General features: G+C 38.0%; 1 protein-coding gene across 4 annotated transcripts in view; it reads right to left on the reverse strand.

The window, feature by feature from the left end:
• Window positions 1-3,708: 3,708 nt before the first annotated feature.
• Window positions 3,709-21,227, reverse strand: part of LOC122806716 (lysophosphatidic acid receptor 6-like) — a 115,692-nt gene continuing 98,173 nt past the window's right edge. For all 4 annotated transcript variants that reach the window (XM_044077359.1, XM_044077357.1, XM_044077358.1 and 1 more), the window contains one exon: window positions 3,709-5,157. In XM_044077359.1, coding sequence (XP_043933294.1) covers window positions 4,054-5,157 — 1,104 coding nt within the window. In that variant the 3' untranslated portion in view covers window positions 3,709-4,053. The remainder of the gene's footprint in view (window positions 5,158-21,227) is intronic.

Raw genomic sequence — 21,227 nt, forward strand, 5'->3', positions numbered from 1 at the left:
TTGTCTAAACTCAGTATATGTATGATATGTGTTTTCAGTGTTTTGAGTTTTCAAGATTTTGAAGTTTCAGTGTTTTGGTTTCAGTGTTTTGAGTTTCAGTATTTTGAGCTTTCAGTGTTATGAAGTGAATCCACACATATATATATATATATATATAAATATATATAAATATAAATATATATATATATATATATATATATGTATATATATATATATATATATATATATATATATATATATATATATACTTATACATACCTATATAAGTCCCAACAATAGAACAAGAACCCCAAAATGATGGGAAAAATTGTGACAGGAAATGTTTCTATGAGCCAAGAGCAGAAGCACCCACTCCAGGGATTTCTAGCAGAGTACTGTCATCCCCAAATATAACCTCAACAAGTATGATACCGAAAACACATGTAACTAAGTGACAGAAAGTCACTTGATGCAAACAGAAAGTCGCTTGATGCAAACAAAAGACATCCATCCACCCACAATTACTTTTTCTCATTTTTGTACATAGGATCAGGATGTCACCTCAACAGTGACAATCCTCTAGAGCCACTGTTTACACCACCAGGTGGCAAGCCCTGCAGTGGTTGTTCTTCTGCACCACACACATACCTACAGCCAGTTTAGAGTATCCAGTCCTCTTACTGCATGTCTTTGGAGTGTGGGAGAAAAGTAGAACACCTAGAGAAAACACACATAAACCCAGGAAGGACATGCAGACTCCACATAGAAGGCACCCCAGTTAAGAATCAAACAGGAGAACTTCTTACTACGAGGCAGCAACACTACCTGCTGTACTACTGTGCAGACAGTGGCTTGTAATTTTATGTTCCAGTTTGTCATCTGTTGCTGCATGAGTTCAGCTCAGCTCAGCTCATACGATAAGTAATCACTTATAAGCACCTGGCTGTTTTCAGTAACACTATTTGCAATCTAAAAATAGTGGAAAAGACAAATAGGTGCCCTTGGTTTATAAGGCTGCCACCCGTCCTGTCATCGGCGGGACACTCACAGGTTTAGCTGCCTCATCCCGTTTCCCGCTGTGGAAAGTAGTGGGACTTGAAAAGTCCCGCTTTTCAATCGCACTGAATTGTCATGGAAAAGCGGCAATTACTTCCGGCTTTTCCACGGCAATTCAGTTACATCACCAACCTGGACCTGCAGGCAAAGCTGCTGCCTGTTAGGTCCGGGTGCTGTAATTCGTGCAGCAATTGGCTGCAATTCATGAAAGGGGTAGGGATTGGGGCAGGAAGAGCCCTGCAAAGATCGCGGCTGTAGGAGCGTTTTGTTTTAAGTGCTTCTAAAGCCACTAAAAAAAAAAAAAAAAGACGAGATTTTTTTTCTAACAAGCCAGCCAGTCAGCCATCCAGCCATCCATCCGTTCTTCCAACCAGCCAGCCATCCATCCATTCATCCAGCCAACCATCCATTCATTCATCCAGCCAGCCACCCATCCATCCATTCATGCAGCCAGTCAGTCAGCCATGCATCCCTTCATGCAGCCAGCCAGCCATCCATTCATTCAACCAGCCAGCCATCCATTCATTCAACCAACCAGCCAGTCATTCATGCAGCCAGCCAGCCATTCATGCAGCCAGCCAGCCAGACAGCCATCCATCCATCTAGCCATCTATCTGCCAGCCAGCCAGCCATCCATCCAACCAGCCAGCCAGCCAGCCAGCCATTCTTCCAGCCAGCCATCCATTCCTTCAACCAGTCAGCCATCCATTCATTCAAACAGCCAGCCATCCATTCATGCAGCCAGCCAGCCATTCATGCAGCCAGCCAGCCATCTATTCATTCATCCAGCCAGCCATCTATCCATTTATCCAGCCAGCCAGCCATCCATCCATCCATTCATGCAGCCAGCCATCCATCCAGTCATTCATCCATCCAGCTGCTGCTCCCACCAACCAGCTAGCCACTCCAGCAGCCGGCCAGCCAGTCAGCTAGCCACTCCAGCAGCAGGCCAGCTAGCCACTCCAGCAGCCAGCCAATCAGCCACTCCAGCAGCCAGCTAGCCAGCCACTCCAGCAGCCATCCGTTGTACCCATAACACCATTTCCTTCACCGCTCCTGTAGTGATGTCATGGTAGAGGCTGTGGCCAGTGTCATATTGGCCACACCCCCATGTCCCACTTTGGCCCACAGATAAGGTGGCAACCCTATTGGTTTACTAGTGTGTAGGCTGTATAATATGACATAAGTTTAATGTATCCTTCTTATACGTGTACAGAGTGGAAAAATTATGCTTCAGTCACATAATGGCAGTCCAGCCTAGAAACACACACACACACACACACACACACACACACACACACACACACACACACACACACACATGCACACACACGCAAGCGCACACTATCACATAATGGCAGACACAGTATTTGCAGCTCTTTTGCACATAGGGTATTGTGTTTCTGTTACACAGTTTTAATAAGTAGCATCTGTATCTTCATAAATTAAATTTGGTAGTGCATATTACTGGACGTCAGAGTTTGATGCTGCGGTAGTGTTGTCGCCTCACAGCAAGACGTTGTCCCGTTCAATTCTCAGCTAGAGCGTCTTCTGTGGAGACATGCATGAATGGGCGTGCCTTCATTGAAGGTTGTGCATTAGGGCCGGCAACCCAGCATGTAAAAATCAACTGCCAGTCATTAGCGGACCGGAGTTCCGCTGTGGTGACCCCTAACCGGGAAAAGCCGAAAGATACAACAGAGTTCGGGCATACTTTAAATAATCTGTTTCATGTTGCAATAAATACAATAAAACACAAGATAAATTTATCATACTGTTCCTACAAATTTGTGAAAAGTCTAAAATATAATGCCATTAAGTAGGTGTCTGAAAAACTATGTGCAATACATGTAAAATGACACTGCAGTGCAAAATTCAGTTATACACTAGAAGCATTTTTTTCAGAGAACAAACTCTTCTGCACTCCTACAACTCCACTCTAAGATCTCTGTACCTCCCAGATGAAATGACTCTTTGAAACAGGTGAATTTCAGACAATATATATTTCCCGCATTCCTGTCTCACACATTTACACTTCTAAGGAGTGCACTAACTATCCTTGAACTTACAACAGGAACCCATTATGGTGTTCCATCATGGAGTCACAAAGACCACGTTGGCTTTTATTGTCATGAGGCATTTTTTTGGAGCTAGTAAATTACTTTAGCAGAATATAGTAATTAAATATAGCATGCTATCACTAGCATAACATGTTTTTCCACTTCTTTTAAAAAAGCAACCTGCTTCATTTAAGAAGCCTTTCTAATCCAGAAATGGGGACTGTGGGGCTTAGAGATGTTTCAATAAATCTTATGTTGTACAATGAAAACGCATTAAATAATTAATTTTGTGGTTTGATTCTAAAGTGTGTAGCATAATTTAGTCATTTGACCACAGTTAACAAAAAAACCTGCAAGTTAATAAAAACTCCATGCAGCTGGGTGTACAGAATTACTGTTTCAAGATATTATTACAATAACTAAAATACTTGTCATAGGACTGTGCATGTGTACCCTAAGATGGTCAATGGAGTCCAGTTTTTAGAAGACCTGTGACTCAACATGGGTGTGTGTGTGTGTGTGTGTGTGTGTGTGTGTGTGTGTGTGTGTGTGTGTGTGTGTGTGTGTGTGTGTGCGCGCGCACACGCACGTGCGCACGCACCTATCTGTCCATCTGTCTTTCTACTATTGCACATCAACTTTAGTAACCAGCATGCTCTGTCTTTTCCAGGGATGCATTGTACATTTTCAGGATGTGCAAAAACTACAGGGTCCTGTATATATGACACAAATGTGAGATAACTGTCATTTGGCGTAATGGTAATGAAAGATGGTGATGCATCTGCCTCATCTGTGCATTCCTTTCCAACTGTTACAGAAATATTGGGATGCTGTATAGTCCCTTTAGCAAACCGAGGTCTGACAAGTAATGCAGATGTCTAATCGTTTCGACACAGTGGGATCAAGCAAGCCCGCAACTGATGGCCCATCATTTTACCTGAAGACATTTTACCCAAGTTTATCCTCTCTGAGACAGAGAAGTGGAATTAGTTTTGGATGATTTGTAAATCAGTTGACCTTTTATACAACAAAACACTTTCCAGTTGAAGCTGTCAGCCCCAAAGTAGTAAATCAGGGGGTCAAGGCAAGAATTAAAACTAGTCATTGCCATTGTGACACGCCGGGCAGCATAGGTGAACTGGATGAGAGAGCAGCCTGAAAACAGGTCAATACGCCGCAGAGTGTGGATGATCTGATTGATGTGATATGGAGCAAAGCAAACAACGAAAACAAATAAAACAATCAGGATGGTTCGCAGGGCTCGCTTCTTAATTGAATGAGTGTTCTTTGTTGCTGTACTTTTTTCCATCAGCTTGCAGGCAATTAAGGGGTAACATATTACTATCACCAAGAATGGAATAATGAAGCCAATGACAGCTGACACCAGACTAACCCCTGAAATTCTACCTTTCCATGAACTAGAAGAGAAGTTCTCCAAGCAGGCTGTGTTACCATTTTCAAATGCAGTGGTCAGTGGGCCCTTAAAAGTAAGAAACATGATGACTGCTGCCAAGATAGCCCACAGAACACAAGATGTTATTATCCGGTACTTGCGTTTACGTAGCTGAAGTGATTTTATGGGGTGAACAACTGCAATGTATCGATCAATGCAGATACAAGTCAGGAACAAAGAGCTGCCATACAGGTTGGCAAAGAAGAGGGACCCATTGATTTTGCAGAGAATCTCTCCAAAAATCCAGTCATTCTGCAAAGCATGGTAGACAACCTTGAATGGTAAGGTCAGGGCAAATATAAAATCGATAACAGCCAGGTTGACCATGAAGACACAGTTTGGTGAAGTGATGCTTTTGGTGGCGAAGAAGTACCAAAGAGCCATAGCATTAGTTATGAAAGCGAACACAAATACAATACTGTACACTACAGGGAACATGATGTACTGGAAATCGGCAGTGGTCTTGCATTCTGTCTTATTATTTAACACTGTCTCATTAGTGCAGTTAAGGCAGCTAAAGCCCAGTGTCTCATTGGAGTCGATCATTTTCACTGCTTCAGATGTCATCAGTAGACTAGTAGCCATGACTCGAGGGAACAAAATCCGCATCTGAAAAAGGAAAAAAAAATAACAGTGATATTCAGTTTAGTTTATTCTGCCGTGCCAACCTTGTCTTAGTTTCATGTTTTCCTCACCTTCTCGAGACAGTGGAGACTTCAACAACTTTTTTTTAATTAAGACAGCAGAAAGACACATTCCTTCCTTAACTGTAATAGTGTACTATTCAAAGAGCAGCCCAGCATGTAGAAGGGACAGTAATGTTTGTGGCGTATCTTGTGCCTTTATATATTACACCACTAGATGGCTCAGTGTGTGCAAACTAAAGATTTACTTTTTGATTCAGTTTTTATTCTGTACCTCTCACACCAAGCCAAGCTATTCTGTTTCTTGCTCTACTTGAAGCTGTTGTGTATGCAGAGCTATTCATGTTGCTGCTGTGGAATTTGAGTTATTTAAACTCTGAACCATTTCAGGTGTTGGACTTCCTATCTCCAAGATGACACGAAGAATCGAGCACCATGCAGCTGCTCTTCAAAGCCTTGCTCAGACGTAAGCATGTGCATAGCAGGATCAATGTCATGTTCCAGTGAAGAAGGGCCTCTTAAACAAGGGACTAATGCTCACTCTGGCCAGCATGATAATGCTTGCCTAGCCTACCTTGCCAGAATTCAACCAAACCTATCAGTTTAGCTCTCTCCTCCTTACATGTCCCAAGTGCTGCCTGCCAACTGCCCCACTGACAATGAGGTAGGATGCCCAAATATGTCACAAAATATATAGATTTGAATGCATGCCTAAAATGACGCGTGCTTCACTGTCACAAGCACACCCACCTTTAGTTTATTTAAAGCAGGTCTGAGGGCTTATTCTGCAATGGCTGTCCCATACAGTTGTCTTCACCACATTTCCTTATAGGCACACAAGGCTCAGCTGTCAGTTTTCATAACATATCAAATGCATTAGCATTTATCACACACTGCAGATGATTTTGTAGTGTAATGTCAGGATTAATGTTTGTTTTCTTTCTGCTATTGTCATTATCATTATGGTTTTCTGCACAGTTACATATAACTGTAGTAGTTCATCAGTAACACATAATGTGAGTCACCATATAGATCTTCAGATTGAATTATAGCTTACTATGTAAAAAGTCATACCTGAAAATGGCCTGAATAAATAAAATAATTTCTTACTATCTCTAGTCAAGGGACACTGGGTGTAAGGCAATGCATGACTGACCTGTGCTGGAATTTAAGGGGCACTGTACTTTGAGACTGTATGCAGATTTCTGATTCCTTTCTCATGCACATTGTTGCATGACTTCTCTGAATAACTGAGGCAAAAAGGAAGTTGACAGTTGATTACACCTCCAAAGAAGCTGTTTCCTATCCCTGCCCTAAAAGTCCTGAGCAGGCACCCTGACAAACAGCCCACATAGTGGATAAGGACCCTGCTACTCCTCCTTCTTCACCTACAGGTTATCCATCGCAGGACAGGGGCATGCCAGTATTATGTGGGGTACTGAAGCAGTGCCAGCATGGATTTCTTCAAGTGGAATTATTTCAGACTTTACTTCTGTGCATGCTAGGACAGAAAATACAAATTTGTTCTGTGAAATTATTTCAGACATCATGCTGCAGCTTTTAGATAAGAAAGCATGGCCATGTTTTGTTTGTTAGGCTGCAATGTGAGCAAAAGGAATTGTCAGACACTGCATGCCTAGAAACATAGTTAGAAACAATATAAATATACCACTATTATGTTATGACCTAGTTTTGTGACATGTTCTGTATGAACAAAATATTGTCAAGCATAAGGAAATTTACTGGACATGAGAGCACAAGAAGCGTGTTCAGAAATGGAGAATTTTCCTGTTCCATATGGGTACATGACATTTGATCATTTAGAAAATTTGATCTAAAACAAATTTCATTGAAAATACAACTTACTAAAGTAGTTGTTGTACATGAAGTTTTAGATGTAATGTGATTCGACTAAGTGTGTTTTAGATTAAATTTGTATTAGATTAAAGACATACACACATTTAATGTTATAGTACAACATATACATTTACATATAATGCTATAATTCTCCAAAGAAAAAATATACAATTAGACATCTTGTTAAGTCCTGTAAAGCTAATTAGAAAATGAAATTACCATCCCTTGCTAAGGTAAATAACAAAGCATTCTTCAGCTATGTGCTGAAATCTAAAAGGGAAGGCCCAGAGTTGTACCAAACTAACTATAGACAGTACCACTTATACTGAACCTGAGGACATCGCCAACCTGGTAGCGGACAGGTTTGGCGAAAACTTCACCCCCCTGTCCCCACCAATCATACCCCATAACATACCTGTCACCAGTCCTCTGCCTAGTATCTCCAGAGAGCAGGTCATAGCCTCACTCTCCATGGCAAAAAACACAGCCTCTGTGGGACCTGACAACATCTCAGGCTGCCTATTAAATGGTCTAAAACAGAAGTTAGTGGAAACGCTGAACATGCTCTTCAAACTCAGTCTAAGCACTGACTTTATCCCAGCTGAGTCGAAGACAGCAACCATAATCCCCTTGAACAGACGGGGTCCCTAAACTGACCCCGGGAACTATAGGCTCATAAGCCTAATCAGCCTTATTTGCAAGGCTATGGACAGAATCATCATGGATCTTATCAACAAGGACATAGGTGACCTTCAAACTCTTGACCCATTCCAGTTTGGCTTTGTTAAGGGCAGGTCTTGCCTGCTAACCTAGTGGGCTTCTTTAAGAATGTCATCAAGGCCTTGGATGAAGGCAAAACAGTTCACACTGCCTATCTTGACCTGGCCAAGACCTTTGACACAATCCCACACTCAAGCATCATTGAGAAACTCACCCAGCTGGGGATTAATTCTTACATCACTAGATGGTTGCCAACTGGCTCACAAACAGAACACATATAGCCAAAATTGGGGATACCAACTCTACTGGCAGACCTGTTAACACTGGTGTTCCACAGGGATCTGTGCTAGGCCCCTTACTGTTTGGTATCTATTTTTCAGAAGTCCATGTGAAAATAGACGGCCTATGGCTTACCAAGTTTGCTGATGATTGCAACTGGGTGCAATCATCGAATCCCCCAAAGACATCAACATACTACAAAATGGGCTTACACAGACAAATTAATGGTGTGAAAGACACAGATTTAAACTAAATGCAAAAAATGCATTATCATCCCCTTCGGCAAAGGAGATAGGCTGCTAATTACAACATTAATAATATCTCCCCCAAGTTCAAACTAAGTGGTGAGAGATTTACGTATGCAAGTTGACAGCAGCCTTAATTTTGATAATCAAGTGGTCCACAGTAGTAATGAGGGCCTTATGAGGGCACACCTCATAAGCAAGGGTATAGCATCCAAAGCTAAGGAGGTTACAACACTCGGCTCTCTTTAGACCAATAATAGAGTACAGTGCTCTCTTCTGTATGTACCTCACCAGACATCTGCAGCAACTGGAGAGACCTCACTCATCAAGAAAATTCAGGGCCTACAACACATGATCTACATGGACAGAGAGAAGGCCCTATCACTTTACTCACTATTGTATAGACTGCTTAGAAGCGACTGGTAGACCCTGCCTTGATGAAGTTGCTGCACATCCACAAATCCAATGGGACAAGATTCACTTGCTCTAGGGATCTTAACCTAGCCTGCAATATTAACAGGACATATTGGAGAGACGGGTATGTCTCCCAGAGGTTGCCACTCCTCTGGAACAAACTCCCAATTCATGTAAAACAGAGCTCCTCAATTACCCTATTTAAGCATAACCTGAACAATTGGATGGGAAACCGTAAATTTACACTAGGGGTTTCACCTTCGTCCCTTTTAGATACGGGCAGCCGGTGCTAATCTTAGATTTGCATGCAAACATAGACTATATACCTTGGTCCATAAGGGAACAAGGGTATAACATGGCTAGGCTTGTAGAGGCCTTAGGGCCAGTAGCCTAGTAACCTCCTATGGTCCTATGATCCTATGATAAAATGTTTTATAAAATGAAGGAGCTGTAGCTTATTAAGTAATATAACCTGGCAACAGTGAAGAAGAGTCAAACTGATGTTGTACAGCAGTTGACTGACAATCTTAATAATTATGCTATAATAACCTATCTTTGAAAGTATTTAAAATGAATACGTATGAATTAAAAGTTGCTAACTATAAAATAATGCACTTGGACATCCTAAACATCTGAAATTTAATGAAGAAAATGATTGTTTACCATGCCAGCATAGTATTCATAATAACAGATGTTAGCTACCTGGCGTAGAGAGATTAACTTGACTTTTGCTTCAAAGGAAAAATAAGAGAGAACTTCTTTGATTAAATGCTCCTGCAAATCTGAAGCAAAAATACTACAAAAGGTGATGCCGAAAAATATTTTGTAAATTAGGTCAGCTTATTTGTTGTTGTTCTAACTAAGTGAATTTGATTTCATCAGTAGGATCAGCAACATATTGTGCTGAACATTTTCAACATCCTGTTTATCCTTTTGACAGTTTTTAGCTCACTATGCAACAACAAAGGGAGAATCTGTAGCTTCTCCTTTTTTTCTAATCAAAAGATTAATTTACACAAAATTCTAAGATTAATTTATACAAAATTTGAGTTGTTTTATGTATATACATCCTAGCAGGCATAAAAGTTACATCAGTTCCCAGAACTCAGAAAATGTAGGAAGCTAAAAGTTACACTTTAGTGTTTCCTGTATGCAAGTGGATGATGGGTTTGCAAAGTTTGGCAACTTTTATGCTTGGTAATTTTGCAGGAAATCAACTGCTTACTATAAATTATTTGTTGCAATGTTAACTGGCATGTCTGATTTCAAGGAAAAAAAAACCTCTGCAACACAGAGGTCATGCAATACATTTTAATGGGTAAACCAAGGTTTTACAATAAATGAAAATTATGCTGGTTCAAAAAAGGACTAATCAAATTTGTGTTTCAGTATTTTCTATCGACAGGGCTTCAAGGCATTTCTATCTTTTTTTTTTCCTGATCTCGGCAAGGGAAAAATTGGTGTTGATTTTAGCCACCCCTGCCCTTTTAACTTCATTGTTAAGTGAAGAGAATATGAAGGAACAGACTACATACAAGCATGTACATATGAGTGTACTATGTTTCACCTAAGAAGCTTTTCATCTAATCACAAAATATCTACAATTTTATAATCATGTTACATCTAAAACTTAAATAATAACAAATACTCCTCCAAAACTTCTTTTTTTAATGGGGACAAGACCCCATGTACCCCCACACCCCCTTAATTAATTATACTAACTCCAGGGTCACATAACTGTTCAGGAAACAGAGAACTGCACACAGTGAATCTGCTGATGCACAGACTTGTGGGTGGGCATTAGCAAGGTACAAATGGTGCACTAAACTAATGTGCCTTATAATGTCTGGCACCCTAACACAGTTATAATGCCTGGCACCCTAACACCCTAAAACCACACCTGCATTAATTCTCAGTAGCCTGCTTTAATTTTCTTTCAGATATGATTAGATCCAATATGCTTTAGACTAAATATGTCTTAGATCAAATTTTTAGATACTTTCAGTTAGACCAAATGAGATGAATTACAGTGGCAGATTTAGGCTTGGGCGCAGGGGCGTGCACCGCCTCCTTTTTAAAGCTGCTCAGCATCTGTGAGACAAACACAGATCATGCACTGCAAGTTATTTATTTCAGACTGGAAAATGCAATGTGAAAAAGGCAGATTTTTCTGTTTAAACTCACCAACATTTTTTTAATGTGAAAGACACATCAGAGATGTGACTGGAGGTTGCAGTCAGATGACCTATACGATGCTCATCAATTGCTCCTCCAAGTGCATCTCCAGTACAGTTGAATGAAGGCATGTTGGGTGAAAGGTCATAGCAGTTTTGTTGGTGAGATTAAAAAAAATTATGAAAAAATATTTTTTCTGAAAATTCAGTCCAAGTAAGAAAAATAGAGTTGATCGACATGTCTTTGTCAGGTGAGGACATCATTTGACTGTCAAAGATATGTTGATTGTTAATTTATGACTGAAAGACGTTCAAATGCCGTCTGAATAGGAGTTTTACAATAGACCTTTTTCCGTGCTTAGCATAAAGTGATCAAAATAATAACCTAATACATTTTATGTCATTTCATACAGTAATAATTAACCCAAAATCACTAATAAGGAAAGTCTGGGGGGAAGACTGAACATCTGTCAAAACAGCTGTACTGCCAGTACTGGAAAGTGGAAGAACCCTGCAGTCAGCAATAAGCAGCACGGAACAATGGCCGGTCAGCTCAGCCATACGGTCGGGTGTAGAAAATAACACCGAAACAAGAATGCATCAGGGTATGTAGTAGGCCAGTACCCATCTGGAGAATGACTTGTTCCTGCTTTAAAAGTAACAGTTCAATTATAAATGTTAGATTGGGGTATTTTTGTTTTTCATGTCATCTTTACTTTGACTCCTTAAGCAATCAAAGCCACTGTTGAGTAGGAGTAGCTCAAAAAGAATGACGGGTTACCAAGCAACAGAAGTCAAACAACTGGGGTGTTGTATTTTTTTTTTTAAGTCTGGAGTGTTTCATAAAAAGGGAAGAAAAAAGAAATACACTACAAATCGCATAAAGCCTGGCGACAAGAAAACTCTCAGATAAAAGCTTTAAAAAAAGTTCCAGTCAAGACTGCCCTCTGTTTAATTTATTTCGTACTGTGCGTGATCTTTAGCCACCCCTACATTGGACAAACCTTGTATTTCTGCTGCTGAAGGTGCTTTGCCTCCTGAAGTGGCAAGAAGCTGTGACCTCTGTGTTTTCTGTAGCTTTACAAATAAGACATGCTAGACAGTGACAGTCCTCACAGAAAAGTTTCAGTCCCTTGTCATGTACGTCACATAGCTGGACACCTCTGTTCACATTTGCAGGTGGGGTTGTGTACTTTGGACTCAAGCTATCCTCGAGATCCAGACTCTGTGTTTTATCTACCACTTTAGACAATAATCGATTAAGGATGTACTTCTTTTCAGGATTAGCAGCTTGACACTCCGGGCATTTGGGAGTGCCTTCAATTTCCAAAACATTATCAATACAGGACTTACAGTAATTGTGTCCACACTCCAAAATCACTGGCAGTTTAAATAATTCCAAACAAATTGAACACATTAATTCATCCATACAGGAAACAGCCATTTTTGGATGCATTTTTGTTCTGGTTATGAGCAAAAACAAAACTTAAGCTATGCAACATTAAATTTAAAAGGCAGACTCACACCCAGGACGCCATAAGTGCATCCTAGTACCCCTCATGGTTGGACTGCTCAGAAGTGGGCATGAGCTGTGTGACTGACATACCAAATGGCAATAATGTCATATGCAAATAATGCATGATTGACTGACCTGCAGATTTGCCAGTGACATCATGCGTGCATTGGTGATCCACTGGCACATATGAAAAGTGACCCCTGCCATATGTCTCAATCTTTTAGCTCAAGGAATCTGGACAAAGCCTAAAACTGATAAGGGCCAAAAAATAAGGACAAATTTTAAATATTGCTCTTATAAACATAGTTATTAGAATGGAAGGAAATAATGTAAAGGTTTAATTGATAACCTTAAAATAAAAGAAACATAACATTTTCTGTCATGTATAAAAAAACCTTAAAATTTTTAATGTTGTATCATATAAAAACTACTAATAAACCTTAAAAGAGGCATGAATTTAATCTTGACCTTTGTTTAGGAACATATTTTATATACTGCAAAAAAAAAATGATGATGATTTAATAACTTGTGTGTGCATCGATTCCTATAGACATAGCACTAGCCATTATTAAAAAAAAAAAAAAAATGAAATCAGATACATTCAACAGTAAAATAAAAATGAATTAATAATACTTTAAGTAAATTTCATTTTTCACATCTGACTATATAGACATAGAAGTCTGAGACTTCTCCTGAGATTTGAGACTTTTCAGAGAACACATAAACTAATAAAAAAAAAAAAAAAATCAAGTGGAGGTCTCTGTTGTTATACTTTAGAGCTATACCCGATGAAGTTATTCTCAGATTATGTTGTGAGCATTAAGCCTATTCCCATTACATAATTAATTCTTGGCTATGGCTATTTACATTGTTTCAGTCTACATATATATATAGCTAGCAGCATTTCAGAGCATAATGCCCTTATTTTTTATCAATGCTAGTTAGCCCAGGTTACATATATTATCTAAAATATCAAAAATGTCAAATATACAGCAAATATAAAGACAGGCATCAAGAAAATGCCAACCATATCAGATCAAGTATAAGAAACACACTATACTATTATATAAAAAAAAATATATAGAGATATATATATATCTGTCTGTCTTTATAGATAGGTTAAGATAGAGTTAGGACTATTGATACCTGGTCATACTGAGCTTGTTATGAGTAATTTAAATTCATTCAGTTCCAAGTTTTGATTATTATTTATGTCACCCCATCTGCTTCTCTTCTTCTCTTAACAGTTTCTAACCTAAACTAAACTATAAGGGCATTATGCTCTGAAGCCCTATCTATATATATATGTAGACTTGAACAATAAGTATCCAGTAGCCAGTAATAATTATACACAAAAAATTTTTCTAAAGGAAAAGGCATTGAATTAAATTAATTTAATAAATTATGAGCGATGAAAGTTTCAACATGAAGTCTCTAGTTCTATTGTAATATATGTCTAGATTAAAGTATTATTAAATTGAAAGTATTATTAATTATATTTATTACATTACATGCTGAATTGAATGTTTTTATCGTTTTTTTTAATTTATTAATGCTATGTGCTATGTTGCTATAGGAATCGATGCTAACATGTGTTAAAGTTAAATTATCATTTTTGTTTTTATATAAAATATATAAAATATACAAACAAAAGGTCAAGATTAAATTCATGCCTCTTTTTTTTTTTTTATTAGTAGTTTATATTAACATTAAAAAAATTAATTAGAAATTAATAACATGTTTCATGAACAGTTTTACTTTGTTTTTTGTTTTTTTGCAGCATGCTTAAAACGATGCTGCTATATATATATATATATTTTAAGTAGTGTTTCAGATATAAATGAAACCTTTACAGGCTAATAAGAATCTGAAGAAGAAAGGATGATGATTATATATAGATGCTGCTGTGTTAAGAAATGAAATGTTATGTTTTTTTTTTTTTAAGGTTATCAATTAACCTTTGATTGAGGAAGCTTTTTATAGGCTGATGATTATGTTAAAAAACCCATATTTTTTTTTGTAATTGAGAGATGAGAAGAAGCGTGCATTCACGGAAAGCCGCTTTTATCTTGTTTTATTAGAATGCCATAATTTATGTCCACATGCATTTTCAGAATGATATGAAGTCAATCCTCTGATTTGTGACAAAAAAACACATTATTGTGAGAAATAATTAAAATACAGAAAATGTATATTAATTCACATTCTAGTATTCTGTCAATGACTCAAGTTAAAAGTGCTAATATTTTAAAAGTGTTCCTGATTATTTTTGGATTTGTCCGACTGGTTGAGAGCTATGAATTGCAATGCATTGGTAATATATGCATTGAATATTATGTAGCCCTGACTGTTTAATTCCTTTACTGGTGTAGTTAAATAATTCTGAGAAAAACAGGTGGTGCAAGGCTAACAAAGTACAACCCAGAAATAATGAGGGTGTAGCGAATGGTTGGGGTTAAGGGGGTAACATTCAGCCTTAGTGAAGTATATAACTAGTGGTTACTTGTCACACTTATTGTTTATAATTTATGTGCTCTGGTTGTCCTTATACATAATTTGTTACTCCACCGCAACTTCTGCAGCAAAGCTGAGTTTGGTTTAAGCTGTCAGTTTGTCTTCTGTTTGAAGAAAAAAAAGTATTTTTTTTGTCAGTTAGTAAGAATAGTGTACCTAGAGTTGCATGTAAAAAATAGCTTTCTGTAAACTGACCATGACTTACTGTAACTGTTACAATGGTTACTGAGTCTGGCTTGGAAAAGAGAAGCCCTAAAATGCATAACTGTATATTCGTCTTTGGGCTTTATTGCTGTCATTTAACAGTTATGGACAATTATGTTTTTAGGGTAGCAATGTGTTTTGACTACAATTGTAGTTAGTATGCATAAATTGTAGTTCACAACTGTATGAAACTTTTCTGTCCTGAATGATTTGTTTTCATGTTTCCCCTCTAAAACTGCTAATGTTTTTGAACTAGGAGGACTTGTGTGACCTGCTTGTGCTCTCAAAGAGAATACAGAAAATAATTTATCAGGGTTAGGATGGAGGTAGCAGGAGTGTTGTGGCTTGTGTCAACTCTAGTTTGTTTTTCTCTAAGCCTGTTTCGCTTGACAGTCATATGTTATTATGCTTTTGTCTGCAGTATGATAAGATTTTAACCAGTAAAGTAATTAATGCCTGACAATATATTCATGCTTATGTTTCATTCAAAGAGCACTATTCTTCCTGACAGCTGGTCTTTATTTTAAGATTCCATTTGGTAATATTTGTTTAAAAACAGTCTTTTTAATGTTGCAAACTACTTTTTAGCAGCCTGTATACATTTAGCTTAGTCAGAGTGAGAAGTATGCAACATCAAGGTCTGATCATTAGATTGGGCTGCAACCTGATTGGTCTATTGTGCTGCTGGTGGGAGAGATTCGCGTGGCCATGAATTGTTTTAGGAAGTGGGAAAAAGTATAGATTGCAGCTTACATTGCTGAGGTAAATGTCATGTTAGTGGTGGTTACAGAGGTTCAAGTTTCTGAAGCTCTGTAACCACCATTAACATTACTGTTAACTGTTTGCAGCTTATAATGACAAGGTAAAGTAGTTCCTGCTTTTAATATAAAGTGCTATTGCTTCAACATCCAAGAGATGTCAGGTAGTATGTATATGTTTCATCAGTAATACCCTCTGCATTTTCCACATCACTTCCCCGCATATCCCTCAACGTCTTGTCATAAGAAATACGGATAAAGCCTAAATGGAACATATTTTAAATATTATTGTTATAAACTTAGAAAGTTTTTTTTTTTTTTTTTGAATAACCAGATTTGTGTTAGCATGCATTTTCTGAAGGATAGAAGTCTGAAACTCATACATGTGCCATTATTGTGACTTCAGTCCTCCGTGATTTACCATAAAAGCACAAACTTTATAAACTGAGTTGGCCTTTTGATGGTTAAACTTTCACAGACAGTAGATGTAAATATATTTAAATGATGTGTTTGTATATACCCTCGGCTCCTCAGAATTTAGCAGAACATCTCTGATTTTGTCTTTTTTCTGTGAACCTTATGAAATATTTTGATTTTTTTTTTTTTGCTAAATCTGTAAAGATTATAGTAAGTTAATAAATCCAGATAGTAGACTTGTATAGTTGTTATTCTTTAGAAAATGCATTTCATGCATATTTTGTTCTAACTTTTTAAGGGAATTAGAGTATCCATGATTTTGAGCCCTTTTCAGTGTCCAGGAATCTGCAAAAGGAGAAATTGAAATTGTGACTTCAGAGACCCTTCGTTAATTTTCTTTTTTTAAATCAGGACTTGAAAGAAGGCACCAAAGTGGTACAGTTGAGACCCTTGTGGATACTACTATAAGTTCTGCAGTAATACGTTTTGCATTAATTCCTGCAAAAATTTTAGTACTAAACTAAATCTTTCTCAGACCATGATATTTTTTTACATTCATATGAATGCATTCTGTGCTTGTCTTCCTTTAATAATGGAACAAGTATATAATCTCAGAAGGCATAGAACAGATTCATATGAATGTAAAAAAAATATCAGGCTGTCAGAAAGATTCATTTTAAGAAGTGCCAGTACTTTGAAGAAATTAAAGGAAATTATTGTAGGTATTCAGAAGTCCTATTACGTACAATAGGGAAATAAAGAGCACTAGTGTTAAAATATTCAAAGTTACAGTTTTTCTCTGTTGTACTATATGATTTTTATGTCATACAGATGTACTTGTTAGTTGTCTGGGGTTACCTTAAATATGGTGAGTTACAGTTTCGGTTACAGCAGAATAAACATGCAAGCTAACAAATGATTAAAACAAACTAGAGAAAGTAACTCGGTTCAGACATTTATTAAATGACATAATTATTAGACATAAGTAAGACACTTACACTAGAACTGGGTACCTCTAGTTGGATAAAGATATAGTGCCTAAAAGTTTAAGAGGTGGAGACTTGAATAATAAGCTAGAAGTAAATGAGTTTAAGTGGATTGTTCACTTGAAGGTAGAATGAGAACCTGGAATTAATGCAGCCATTAGTATTAAGCCTATTTTAGACATTAAACAAATCTGTTTAAAGTGATGACATTTATAAGCAGATATGTGCATATTTATTTAGTTTAATATACATGCATTTTTAGAGTATTTGCCAGAGTGTTTTATGATTTCTTGAAATGTATTTTAAAGAAATATACTATTGTACAGTGTTTTTAACTTTTGTAACTGGCTAATTGAAAATGACTTGTGATTGGGGGCTGTGTCTGGTGACTTTATTTGAATGCCTTATATAATGGATTGATTGTTTTTTCTGTTATCTTCACACTGAAGAAGGGTGATAACTCAAAAACTTTGTGCTGGTTTGAATAAATTCGAGTGGTGTTTCCAGAGTCTGAAGTTTTTCCTGGCTGTTTTTGATGTAGTTCTGCAGACTTGGTTAACCACAGTATTTGATCTGTTTTTTGCTGCTACCTCTAGTAGGAACACAGAATGAAAATGGGTAGGCGCTAAGGGAGTGTTAGAAAAAACATTAAGGAAAGGGACTGGAAGCACGAATTTTGAAGTTAAATGTACTGTGTCTAAGAGAGAAGGGCTTGGTTAAAGATTAAGATGCATAAAAGAAAACCATGGAATAGTGGACAACATTTCCTAATCTTTAGTTCTTAGAATACTTTCTGCAGCTTTACAAATATAATATTAACTAACCATGGTAATACTCTGTATAGTTGTTTAGATAGCTGGGGAAGAAAAAGGTAACTGGGAATATGTTTTTTGGAGTGTGATCAGCTGGTAGACTTAAATTCACTACAGAATACAGTCAGTAAAGTTCGGGAGCAAATGGCTGTAACAAAGGAAATGATTCTTTTGGAACACAGGGTCAGAATTGCCTAGATATGGAAAAGTCTTATTAAGGTTGGTGGCGCTGCGGTAGCGTTGTCGCCTCACAGTAAGATGCTGTCCGGTTCGATTCTCAGTTAGAGCATCTTCTGCGTGGAGACATGTGTGAATGGGCGTACCTTCGTTGAGGGTTATGCGCCAGGGCTGGCAAATCGGCACGTAAAAATCAACTGCCAATCATTAGCGGACCAGAGTTCCGCTGTGGCGACCACTAACCAGGAAAAGCCGAAAGACACAACAACAACTAAAAAAGCAATAACCAGAAAATGGAAATCAAAATCTAAGCCAACTACGTTTGAAGTACTGAATATTTTAAGACATAAAAGAACTGGAAGTGGGATCTTTAGAGTAGGGAAGAAGCAAAGTATATATAAATACATGGAAGTTGCTGGAACAATACATGCAAAATGTACAGGAGGAGGAGTGAGGTTTAAAGGAAGGCAGAAAATGAGCAGTTTATGTAATGCTGGACGAAATGAGAGTTGTTGCAAATGAAGAAAGCATAGCTGTAATATATAAGGAATGTAAATGAAAACATTTAATGTGGTTTGTTTACTTTTCAATTAATGTTTGTGTGCCTATGTCTTAAGTGATAATTTAATAAAGGTTTAAAAATATATTCCTCTATATAACACACATGTATGTGAAATGCATTATTGTGTGCGAGTGTACACACAAAGGAGGTCAAGGATGGCTATGTTAAAGGATACTGAAATTTAAACTTAAAATTACCAAATGACAGAAAGCTGCAGTTATTGAAGCTGTAAAATTTGAACAACACAGTGGAAGACAGAGATACATTTCAATTTCCAGCTGCTGAAGATGTAATTCATCAAGATTGGAGTCATAAAGTTCCATTTTTGAGCACATTTATTATTTATTTTTTCAAACTTAGTAAGACCCATATAGCACATGTATTAACAGTGACACAGGTGCTGTGGTCTTTTTCAAATTTGATGGTGGTCAACATAAGCCTCAGAAGTAGCAAGGTACATTGTTTATGATGTTTATTGGCTTACTCTACAAACCTATTTTGGCACTCACTGGGATACAAGCAGCTCAGTGTCAGACACTGTGAAACGTGCAACAAACGTGCAGTGAATGTGGTGTAGAAGAAAGACAGTTTACTGCAGATTGTAGATCTGTCACTAGATGAATGAATGCCTGTCCCAGCACACGATAACGCCTGCCATTTTCTATTTTTTTGTTATTTGAATCATAAAGTTCTGTAGTTGGTTGAGATATGGTAAGAGATCTTGATGACAGTTGCAAAGATGTTAAACTTTGAGGTTGCTATCTTGCCTTATAAATCTTGACTTCTGTGGAACTGCACAAGAATACATATACTCACAGAGATAAACATTTAGTAGGGGGTAAGATGAGTGTTGTGCATTAAATCCTCATAGGGAGGGTGTGTTACATGTTTCACCAATGTTACAGAAGTCAATATTTTCTAGGGTCATAAAGGCTTCTATGCATCACACACTTCCTGGCAGTTGATGGAATGGTAGCCCTTTCTGCTTTGGTAACTGCCCCTTCCATGGTCCAGATGGTCCTTAATGGCAACATGTGTGCCATTAAGACAGAAAATTTACCCCGGGGATCACTGCAGTGGCTCTGCTGGACAGAGGCACAGGGAACTAATGGCTTTGCTGGACCGAGGCACAGGGAACTAATCTAAGGGGGCGGCGAAAGCCAACACATTCTGGCTAGGCTTATAGAAGCCCTCGGGCAGATAGCCTAGTACTTACCTATGAACCTATGTATTACACAAAGTACCTCAGGAAAATGTACCATCTTGTACAAAGCACTTGTGGTTTAAATTTTCTTCTGAGGCAAAACAGGCAGATAAATATACAGATCCTCGTTTGCCAAAAATATGTCAAGAAACTGATGTACTATACTGAAGGGAGAAGCCTGAGAAACACCCAGCACATCCCCACTTTCTCTAGAAGGTCACTGTGGCAAGTGGTGACTGTTATACCTTGGTGTCCACAGATATAGGAAGACCAATTATCTTCACCAGTCCTTCCCTGTGGGCTATAAAAAGTCAGAAATGTTCATATTATACTTCTGTCCACTTGAAAGCTATCAAGAATTTATCGCTTGGCAAAATTGAAATGAAGCATTTTTTGTCTATAGCTGTACCTTCATGGCTAGCAAGTGCCACTGGACACACATAGTTATGGCATGGCCTAGATAAGCAGTTCACTAAGGAGAAAGAGTCAAGCTAGAAGATACAGCAAGCATATGGAATGCAAAGTAGATAGAAAAAGTAGTAGTTCATCTATTATAATCCATTAGTGCACAGTGGTGAAATATATAAAACAACAATTATGAATTGTACAGAGGTGAGAAAACTGCCTTACTTACATAAGATCATCATAGAATCATAGGAAATTACTAGGCTAATGGCCCTAGGGCCCTTACAAGCCTAGCCAAGTTCAACCCATGTTGCCAAGGGTGTCTGGTTCAAGCAGGCAATATACGCACCTATTGTGCCTGTCCAAAAGGGACACAAGTAGAATCCCCGTGGTGAATTTCCATTTACCCATCCAATCATCCAAATTGTGCTTAAATAGGGCCAATGACAGGCTTTGTTTAACATGAAGAGGAAGCTTGTTCCAAAGGCTCTTTGAGACAAATCTGTCTCTCCAGCAAGTTCTGTTGATGTCACATAACAGGTTATGGCCCTTTGAGCGAGTGACCTGTGTGCCATTTGACTTCTGAATGTGCAGCATTTCCATTAAAGCTGGGTCAAAGATTGCTCTTTATTCAAGGCACAGGTCGCCTCTCAGCAGTCTGTATGACACAGAGTAAAATGATAATGATTTCAGTCTATCCGCATAAGACAGATGTTGAAGACCCTGAATTTTCCTTGTAAGGAACCTTTGTGGTCTCTCCAGCTGCTGCAGGTGTTTGGAAAGGAGCATAC

The sequence above is a fragment of the Protopterus annectens genome, chromosome 7.part0 (assembly GCF_019279795.1).
Source record: "Protopterus annectens isolate FY-2018-M chromosome 7.part0, PAN1.0, whole genome shotgun sequence".
NCBI lineage: Eukaryota > Metazoa > Chordata > Ceratodontiformes > Protopteridae > Protopterus > Protopterus annectens.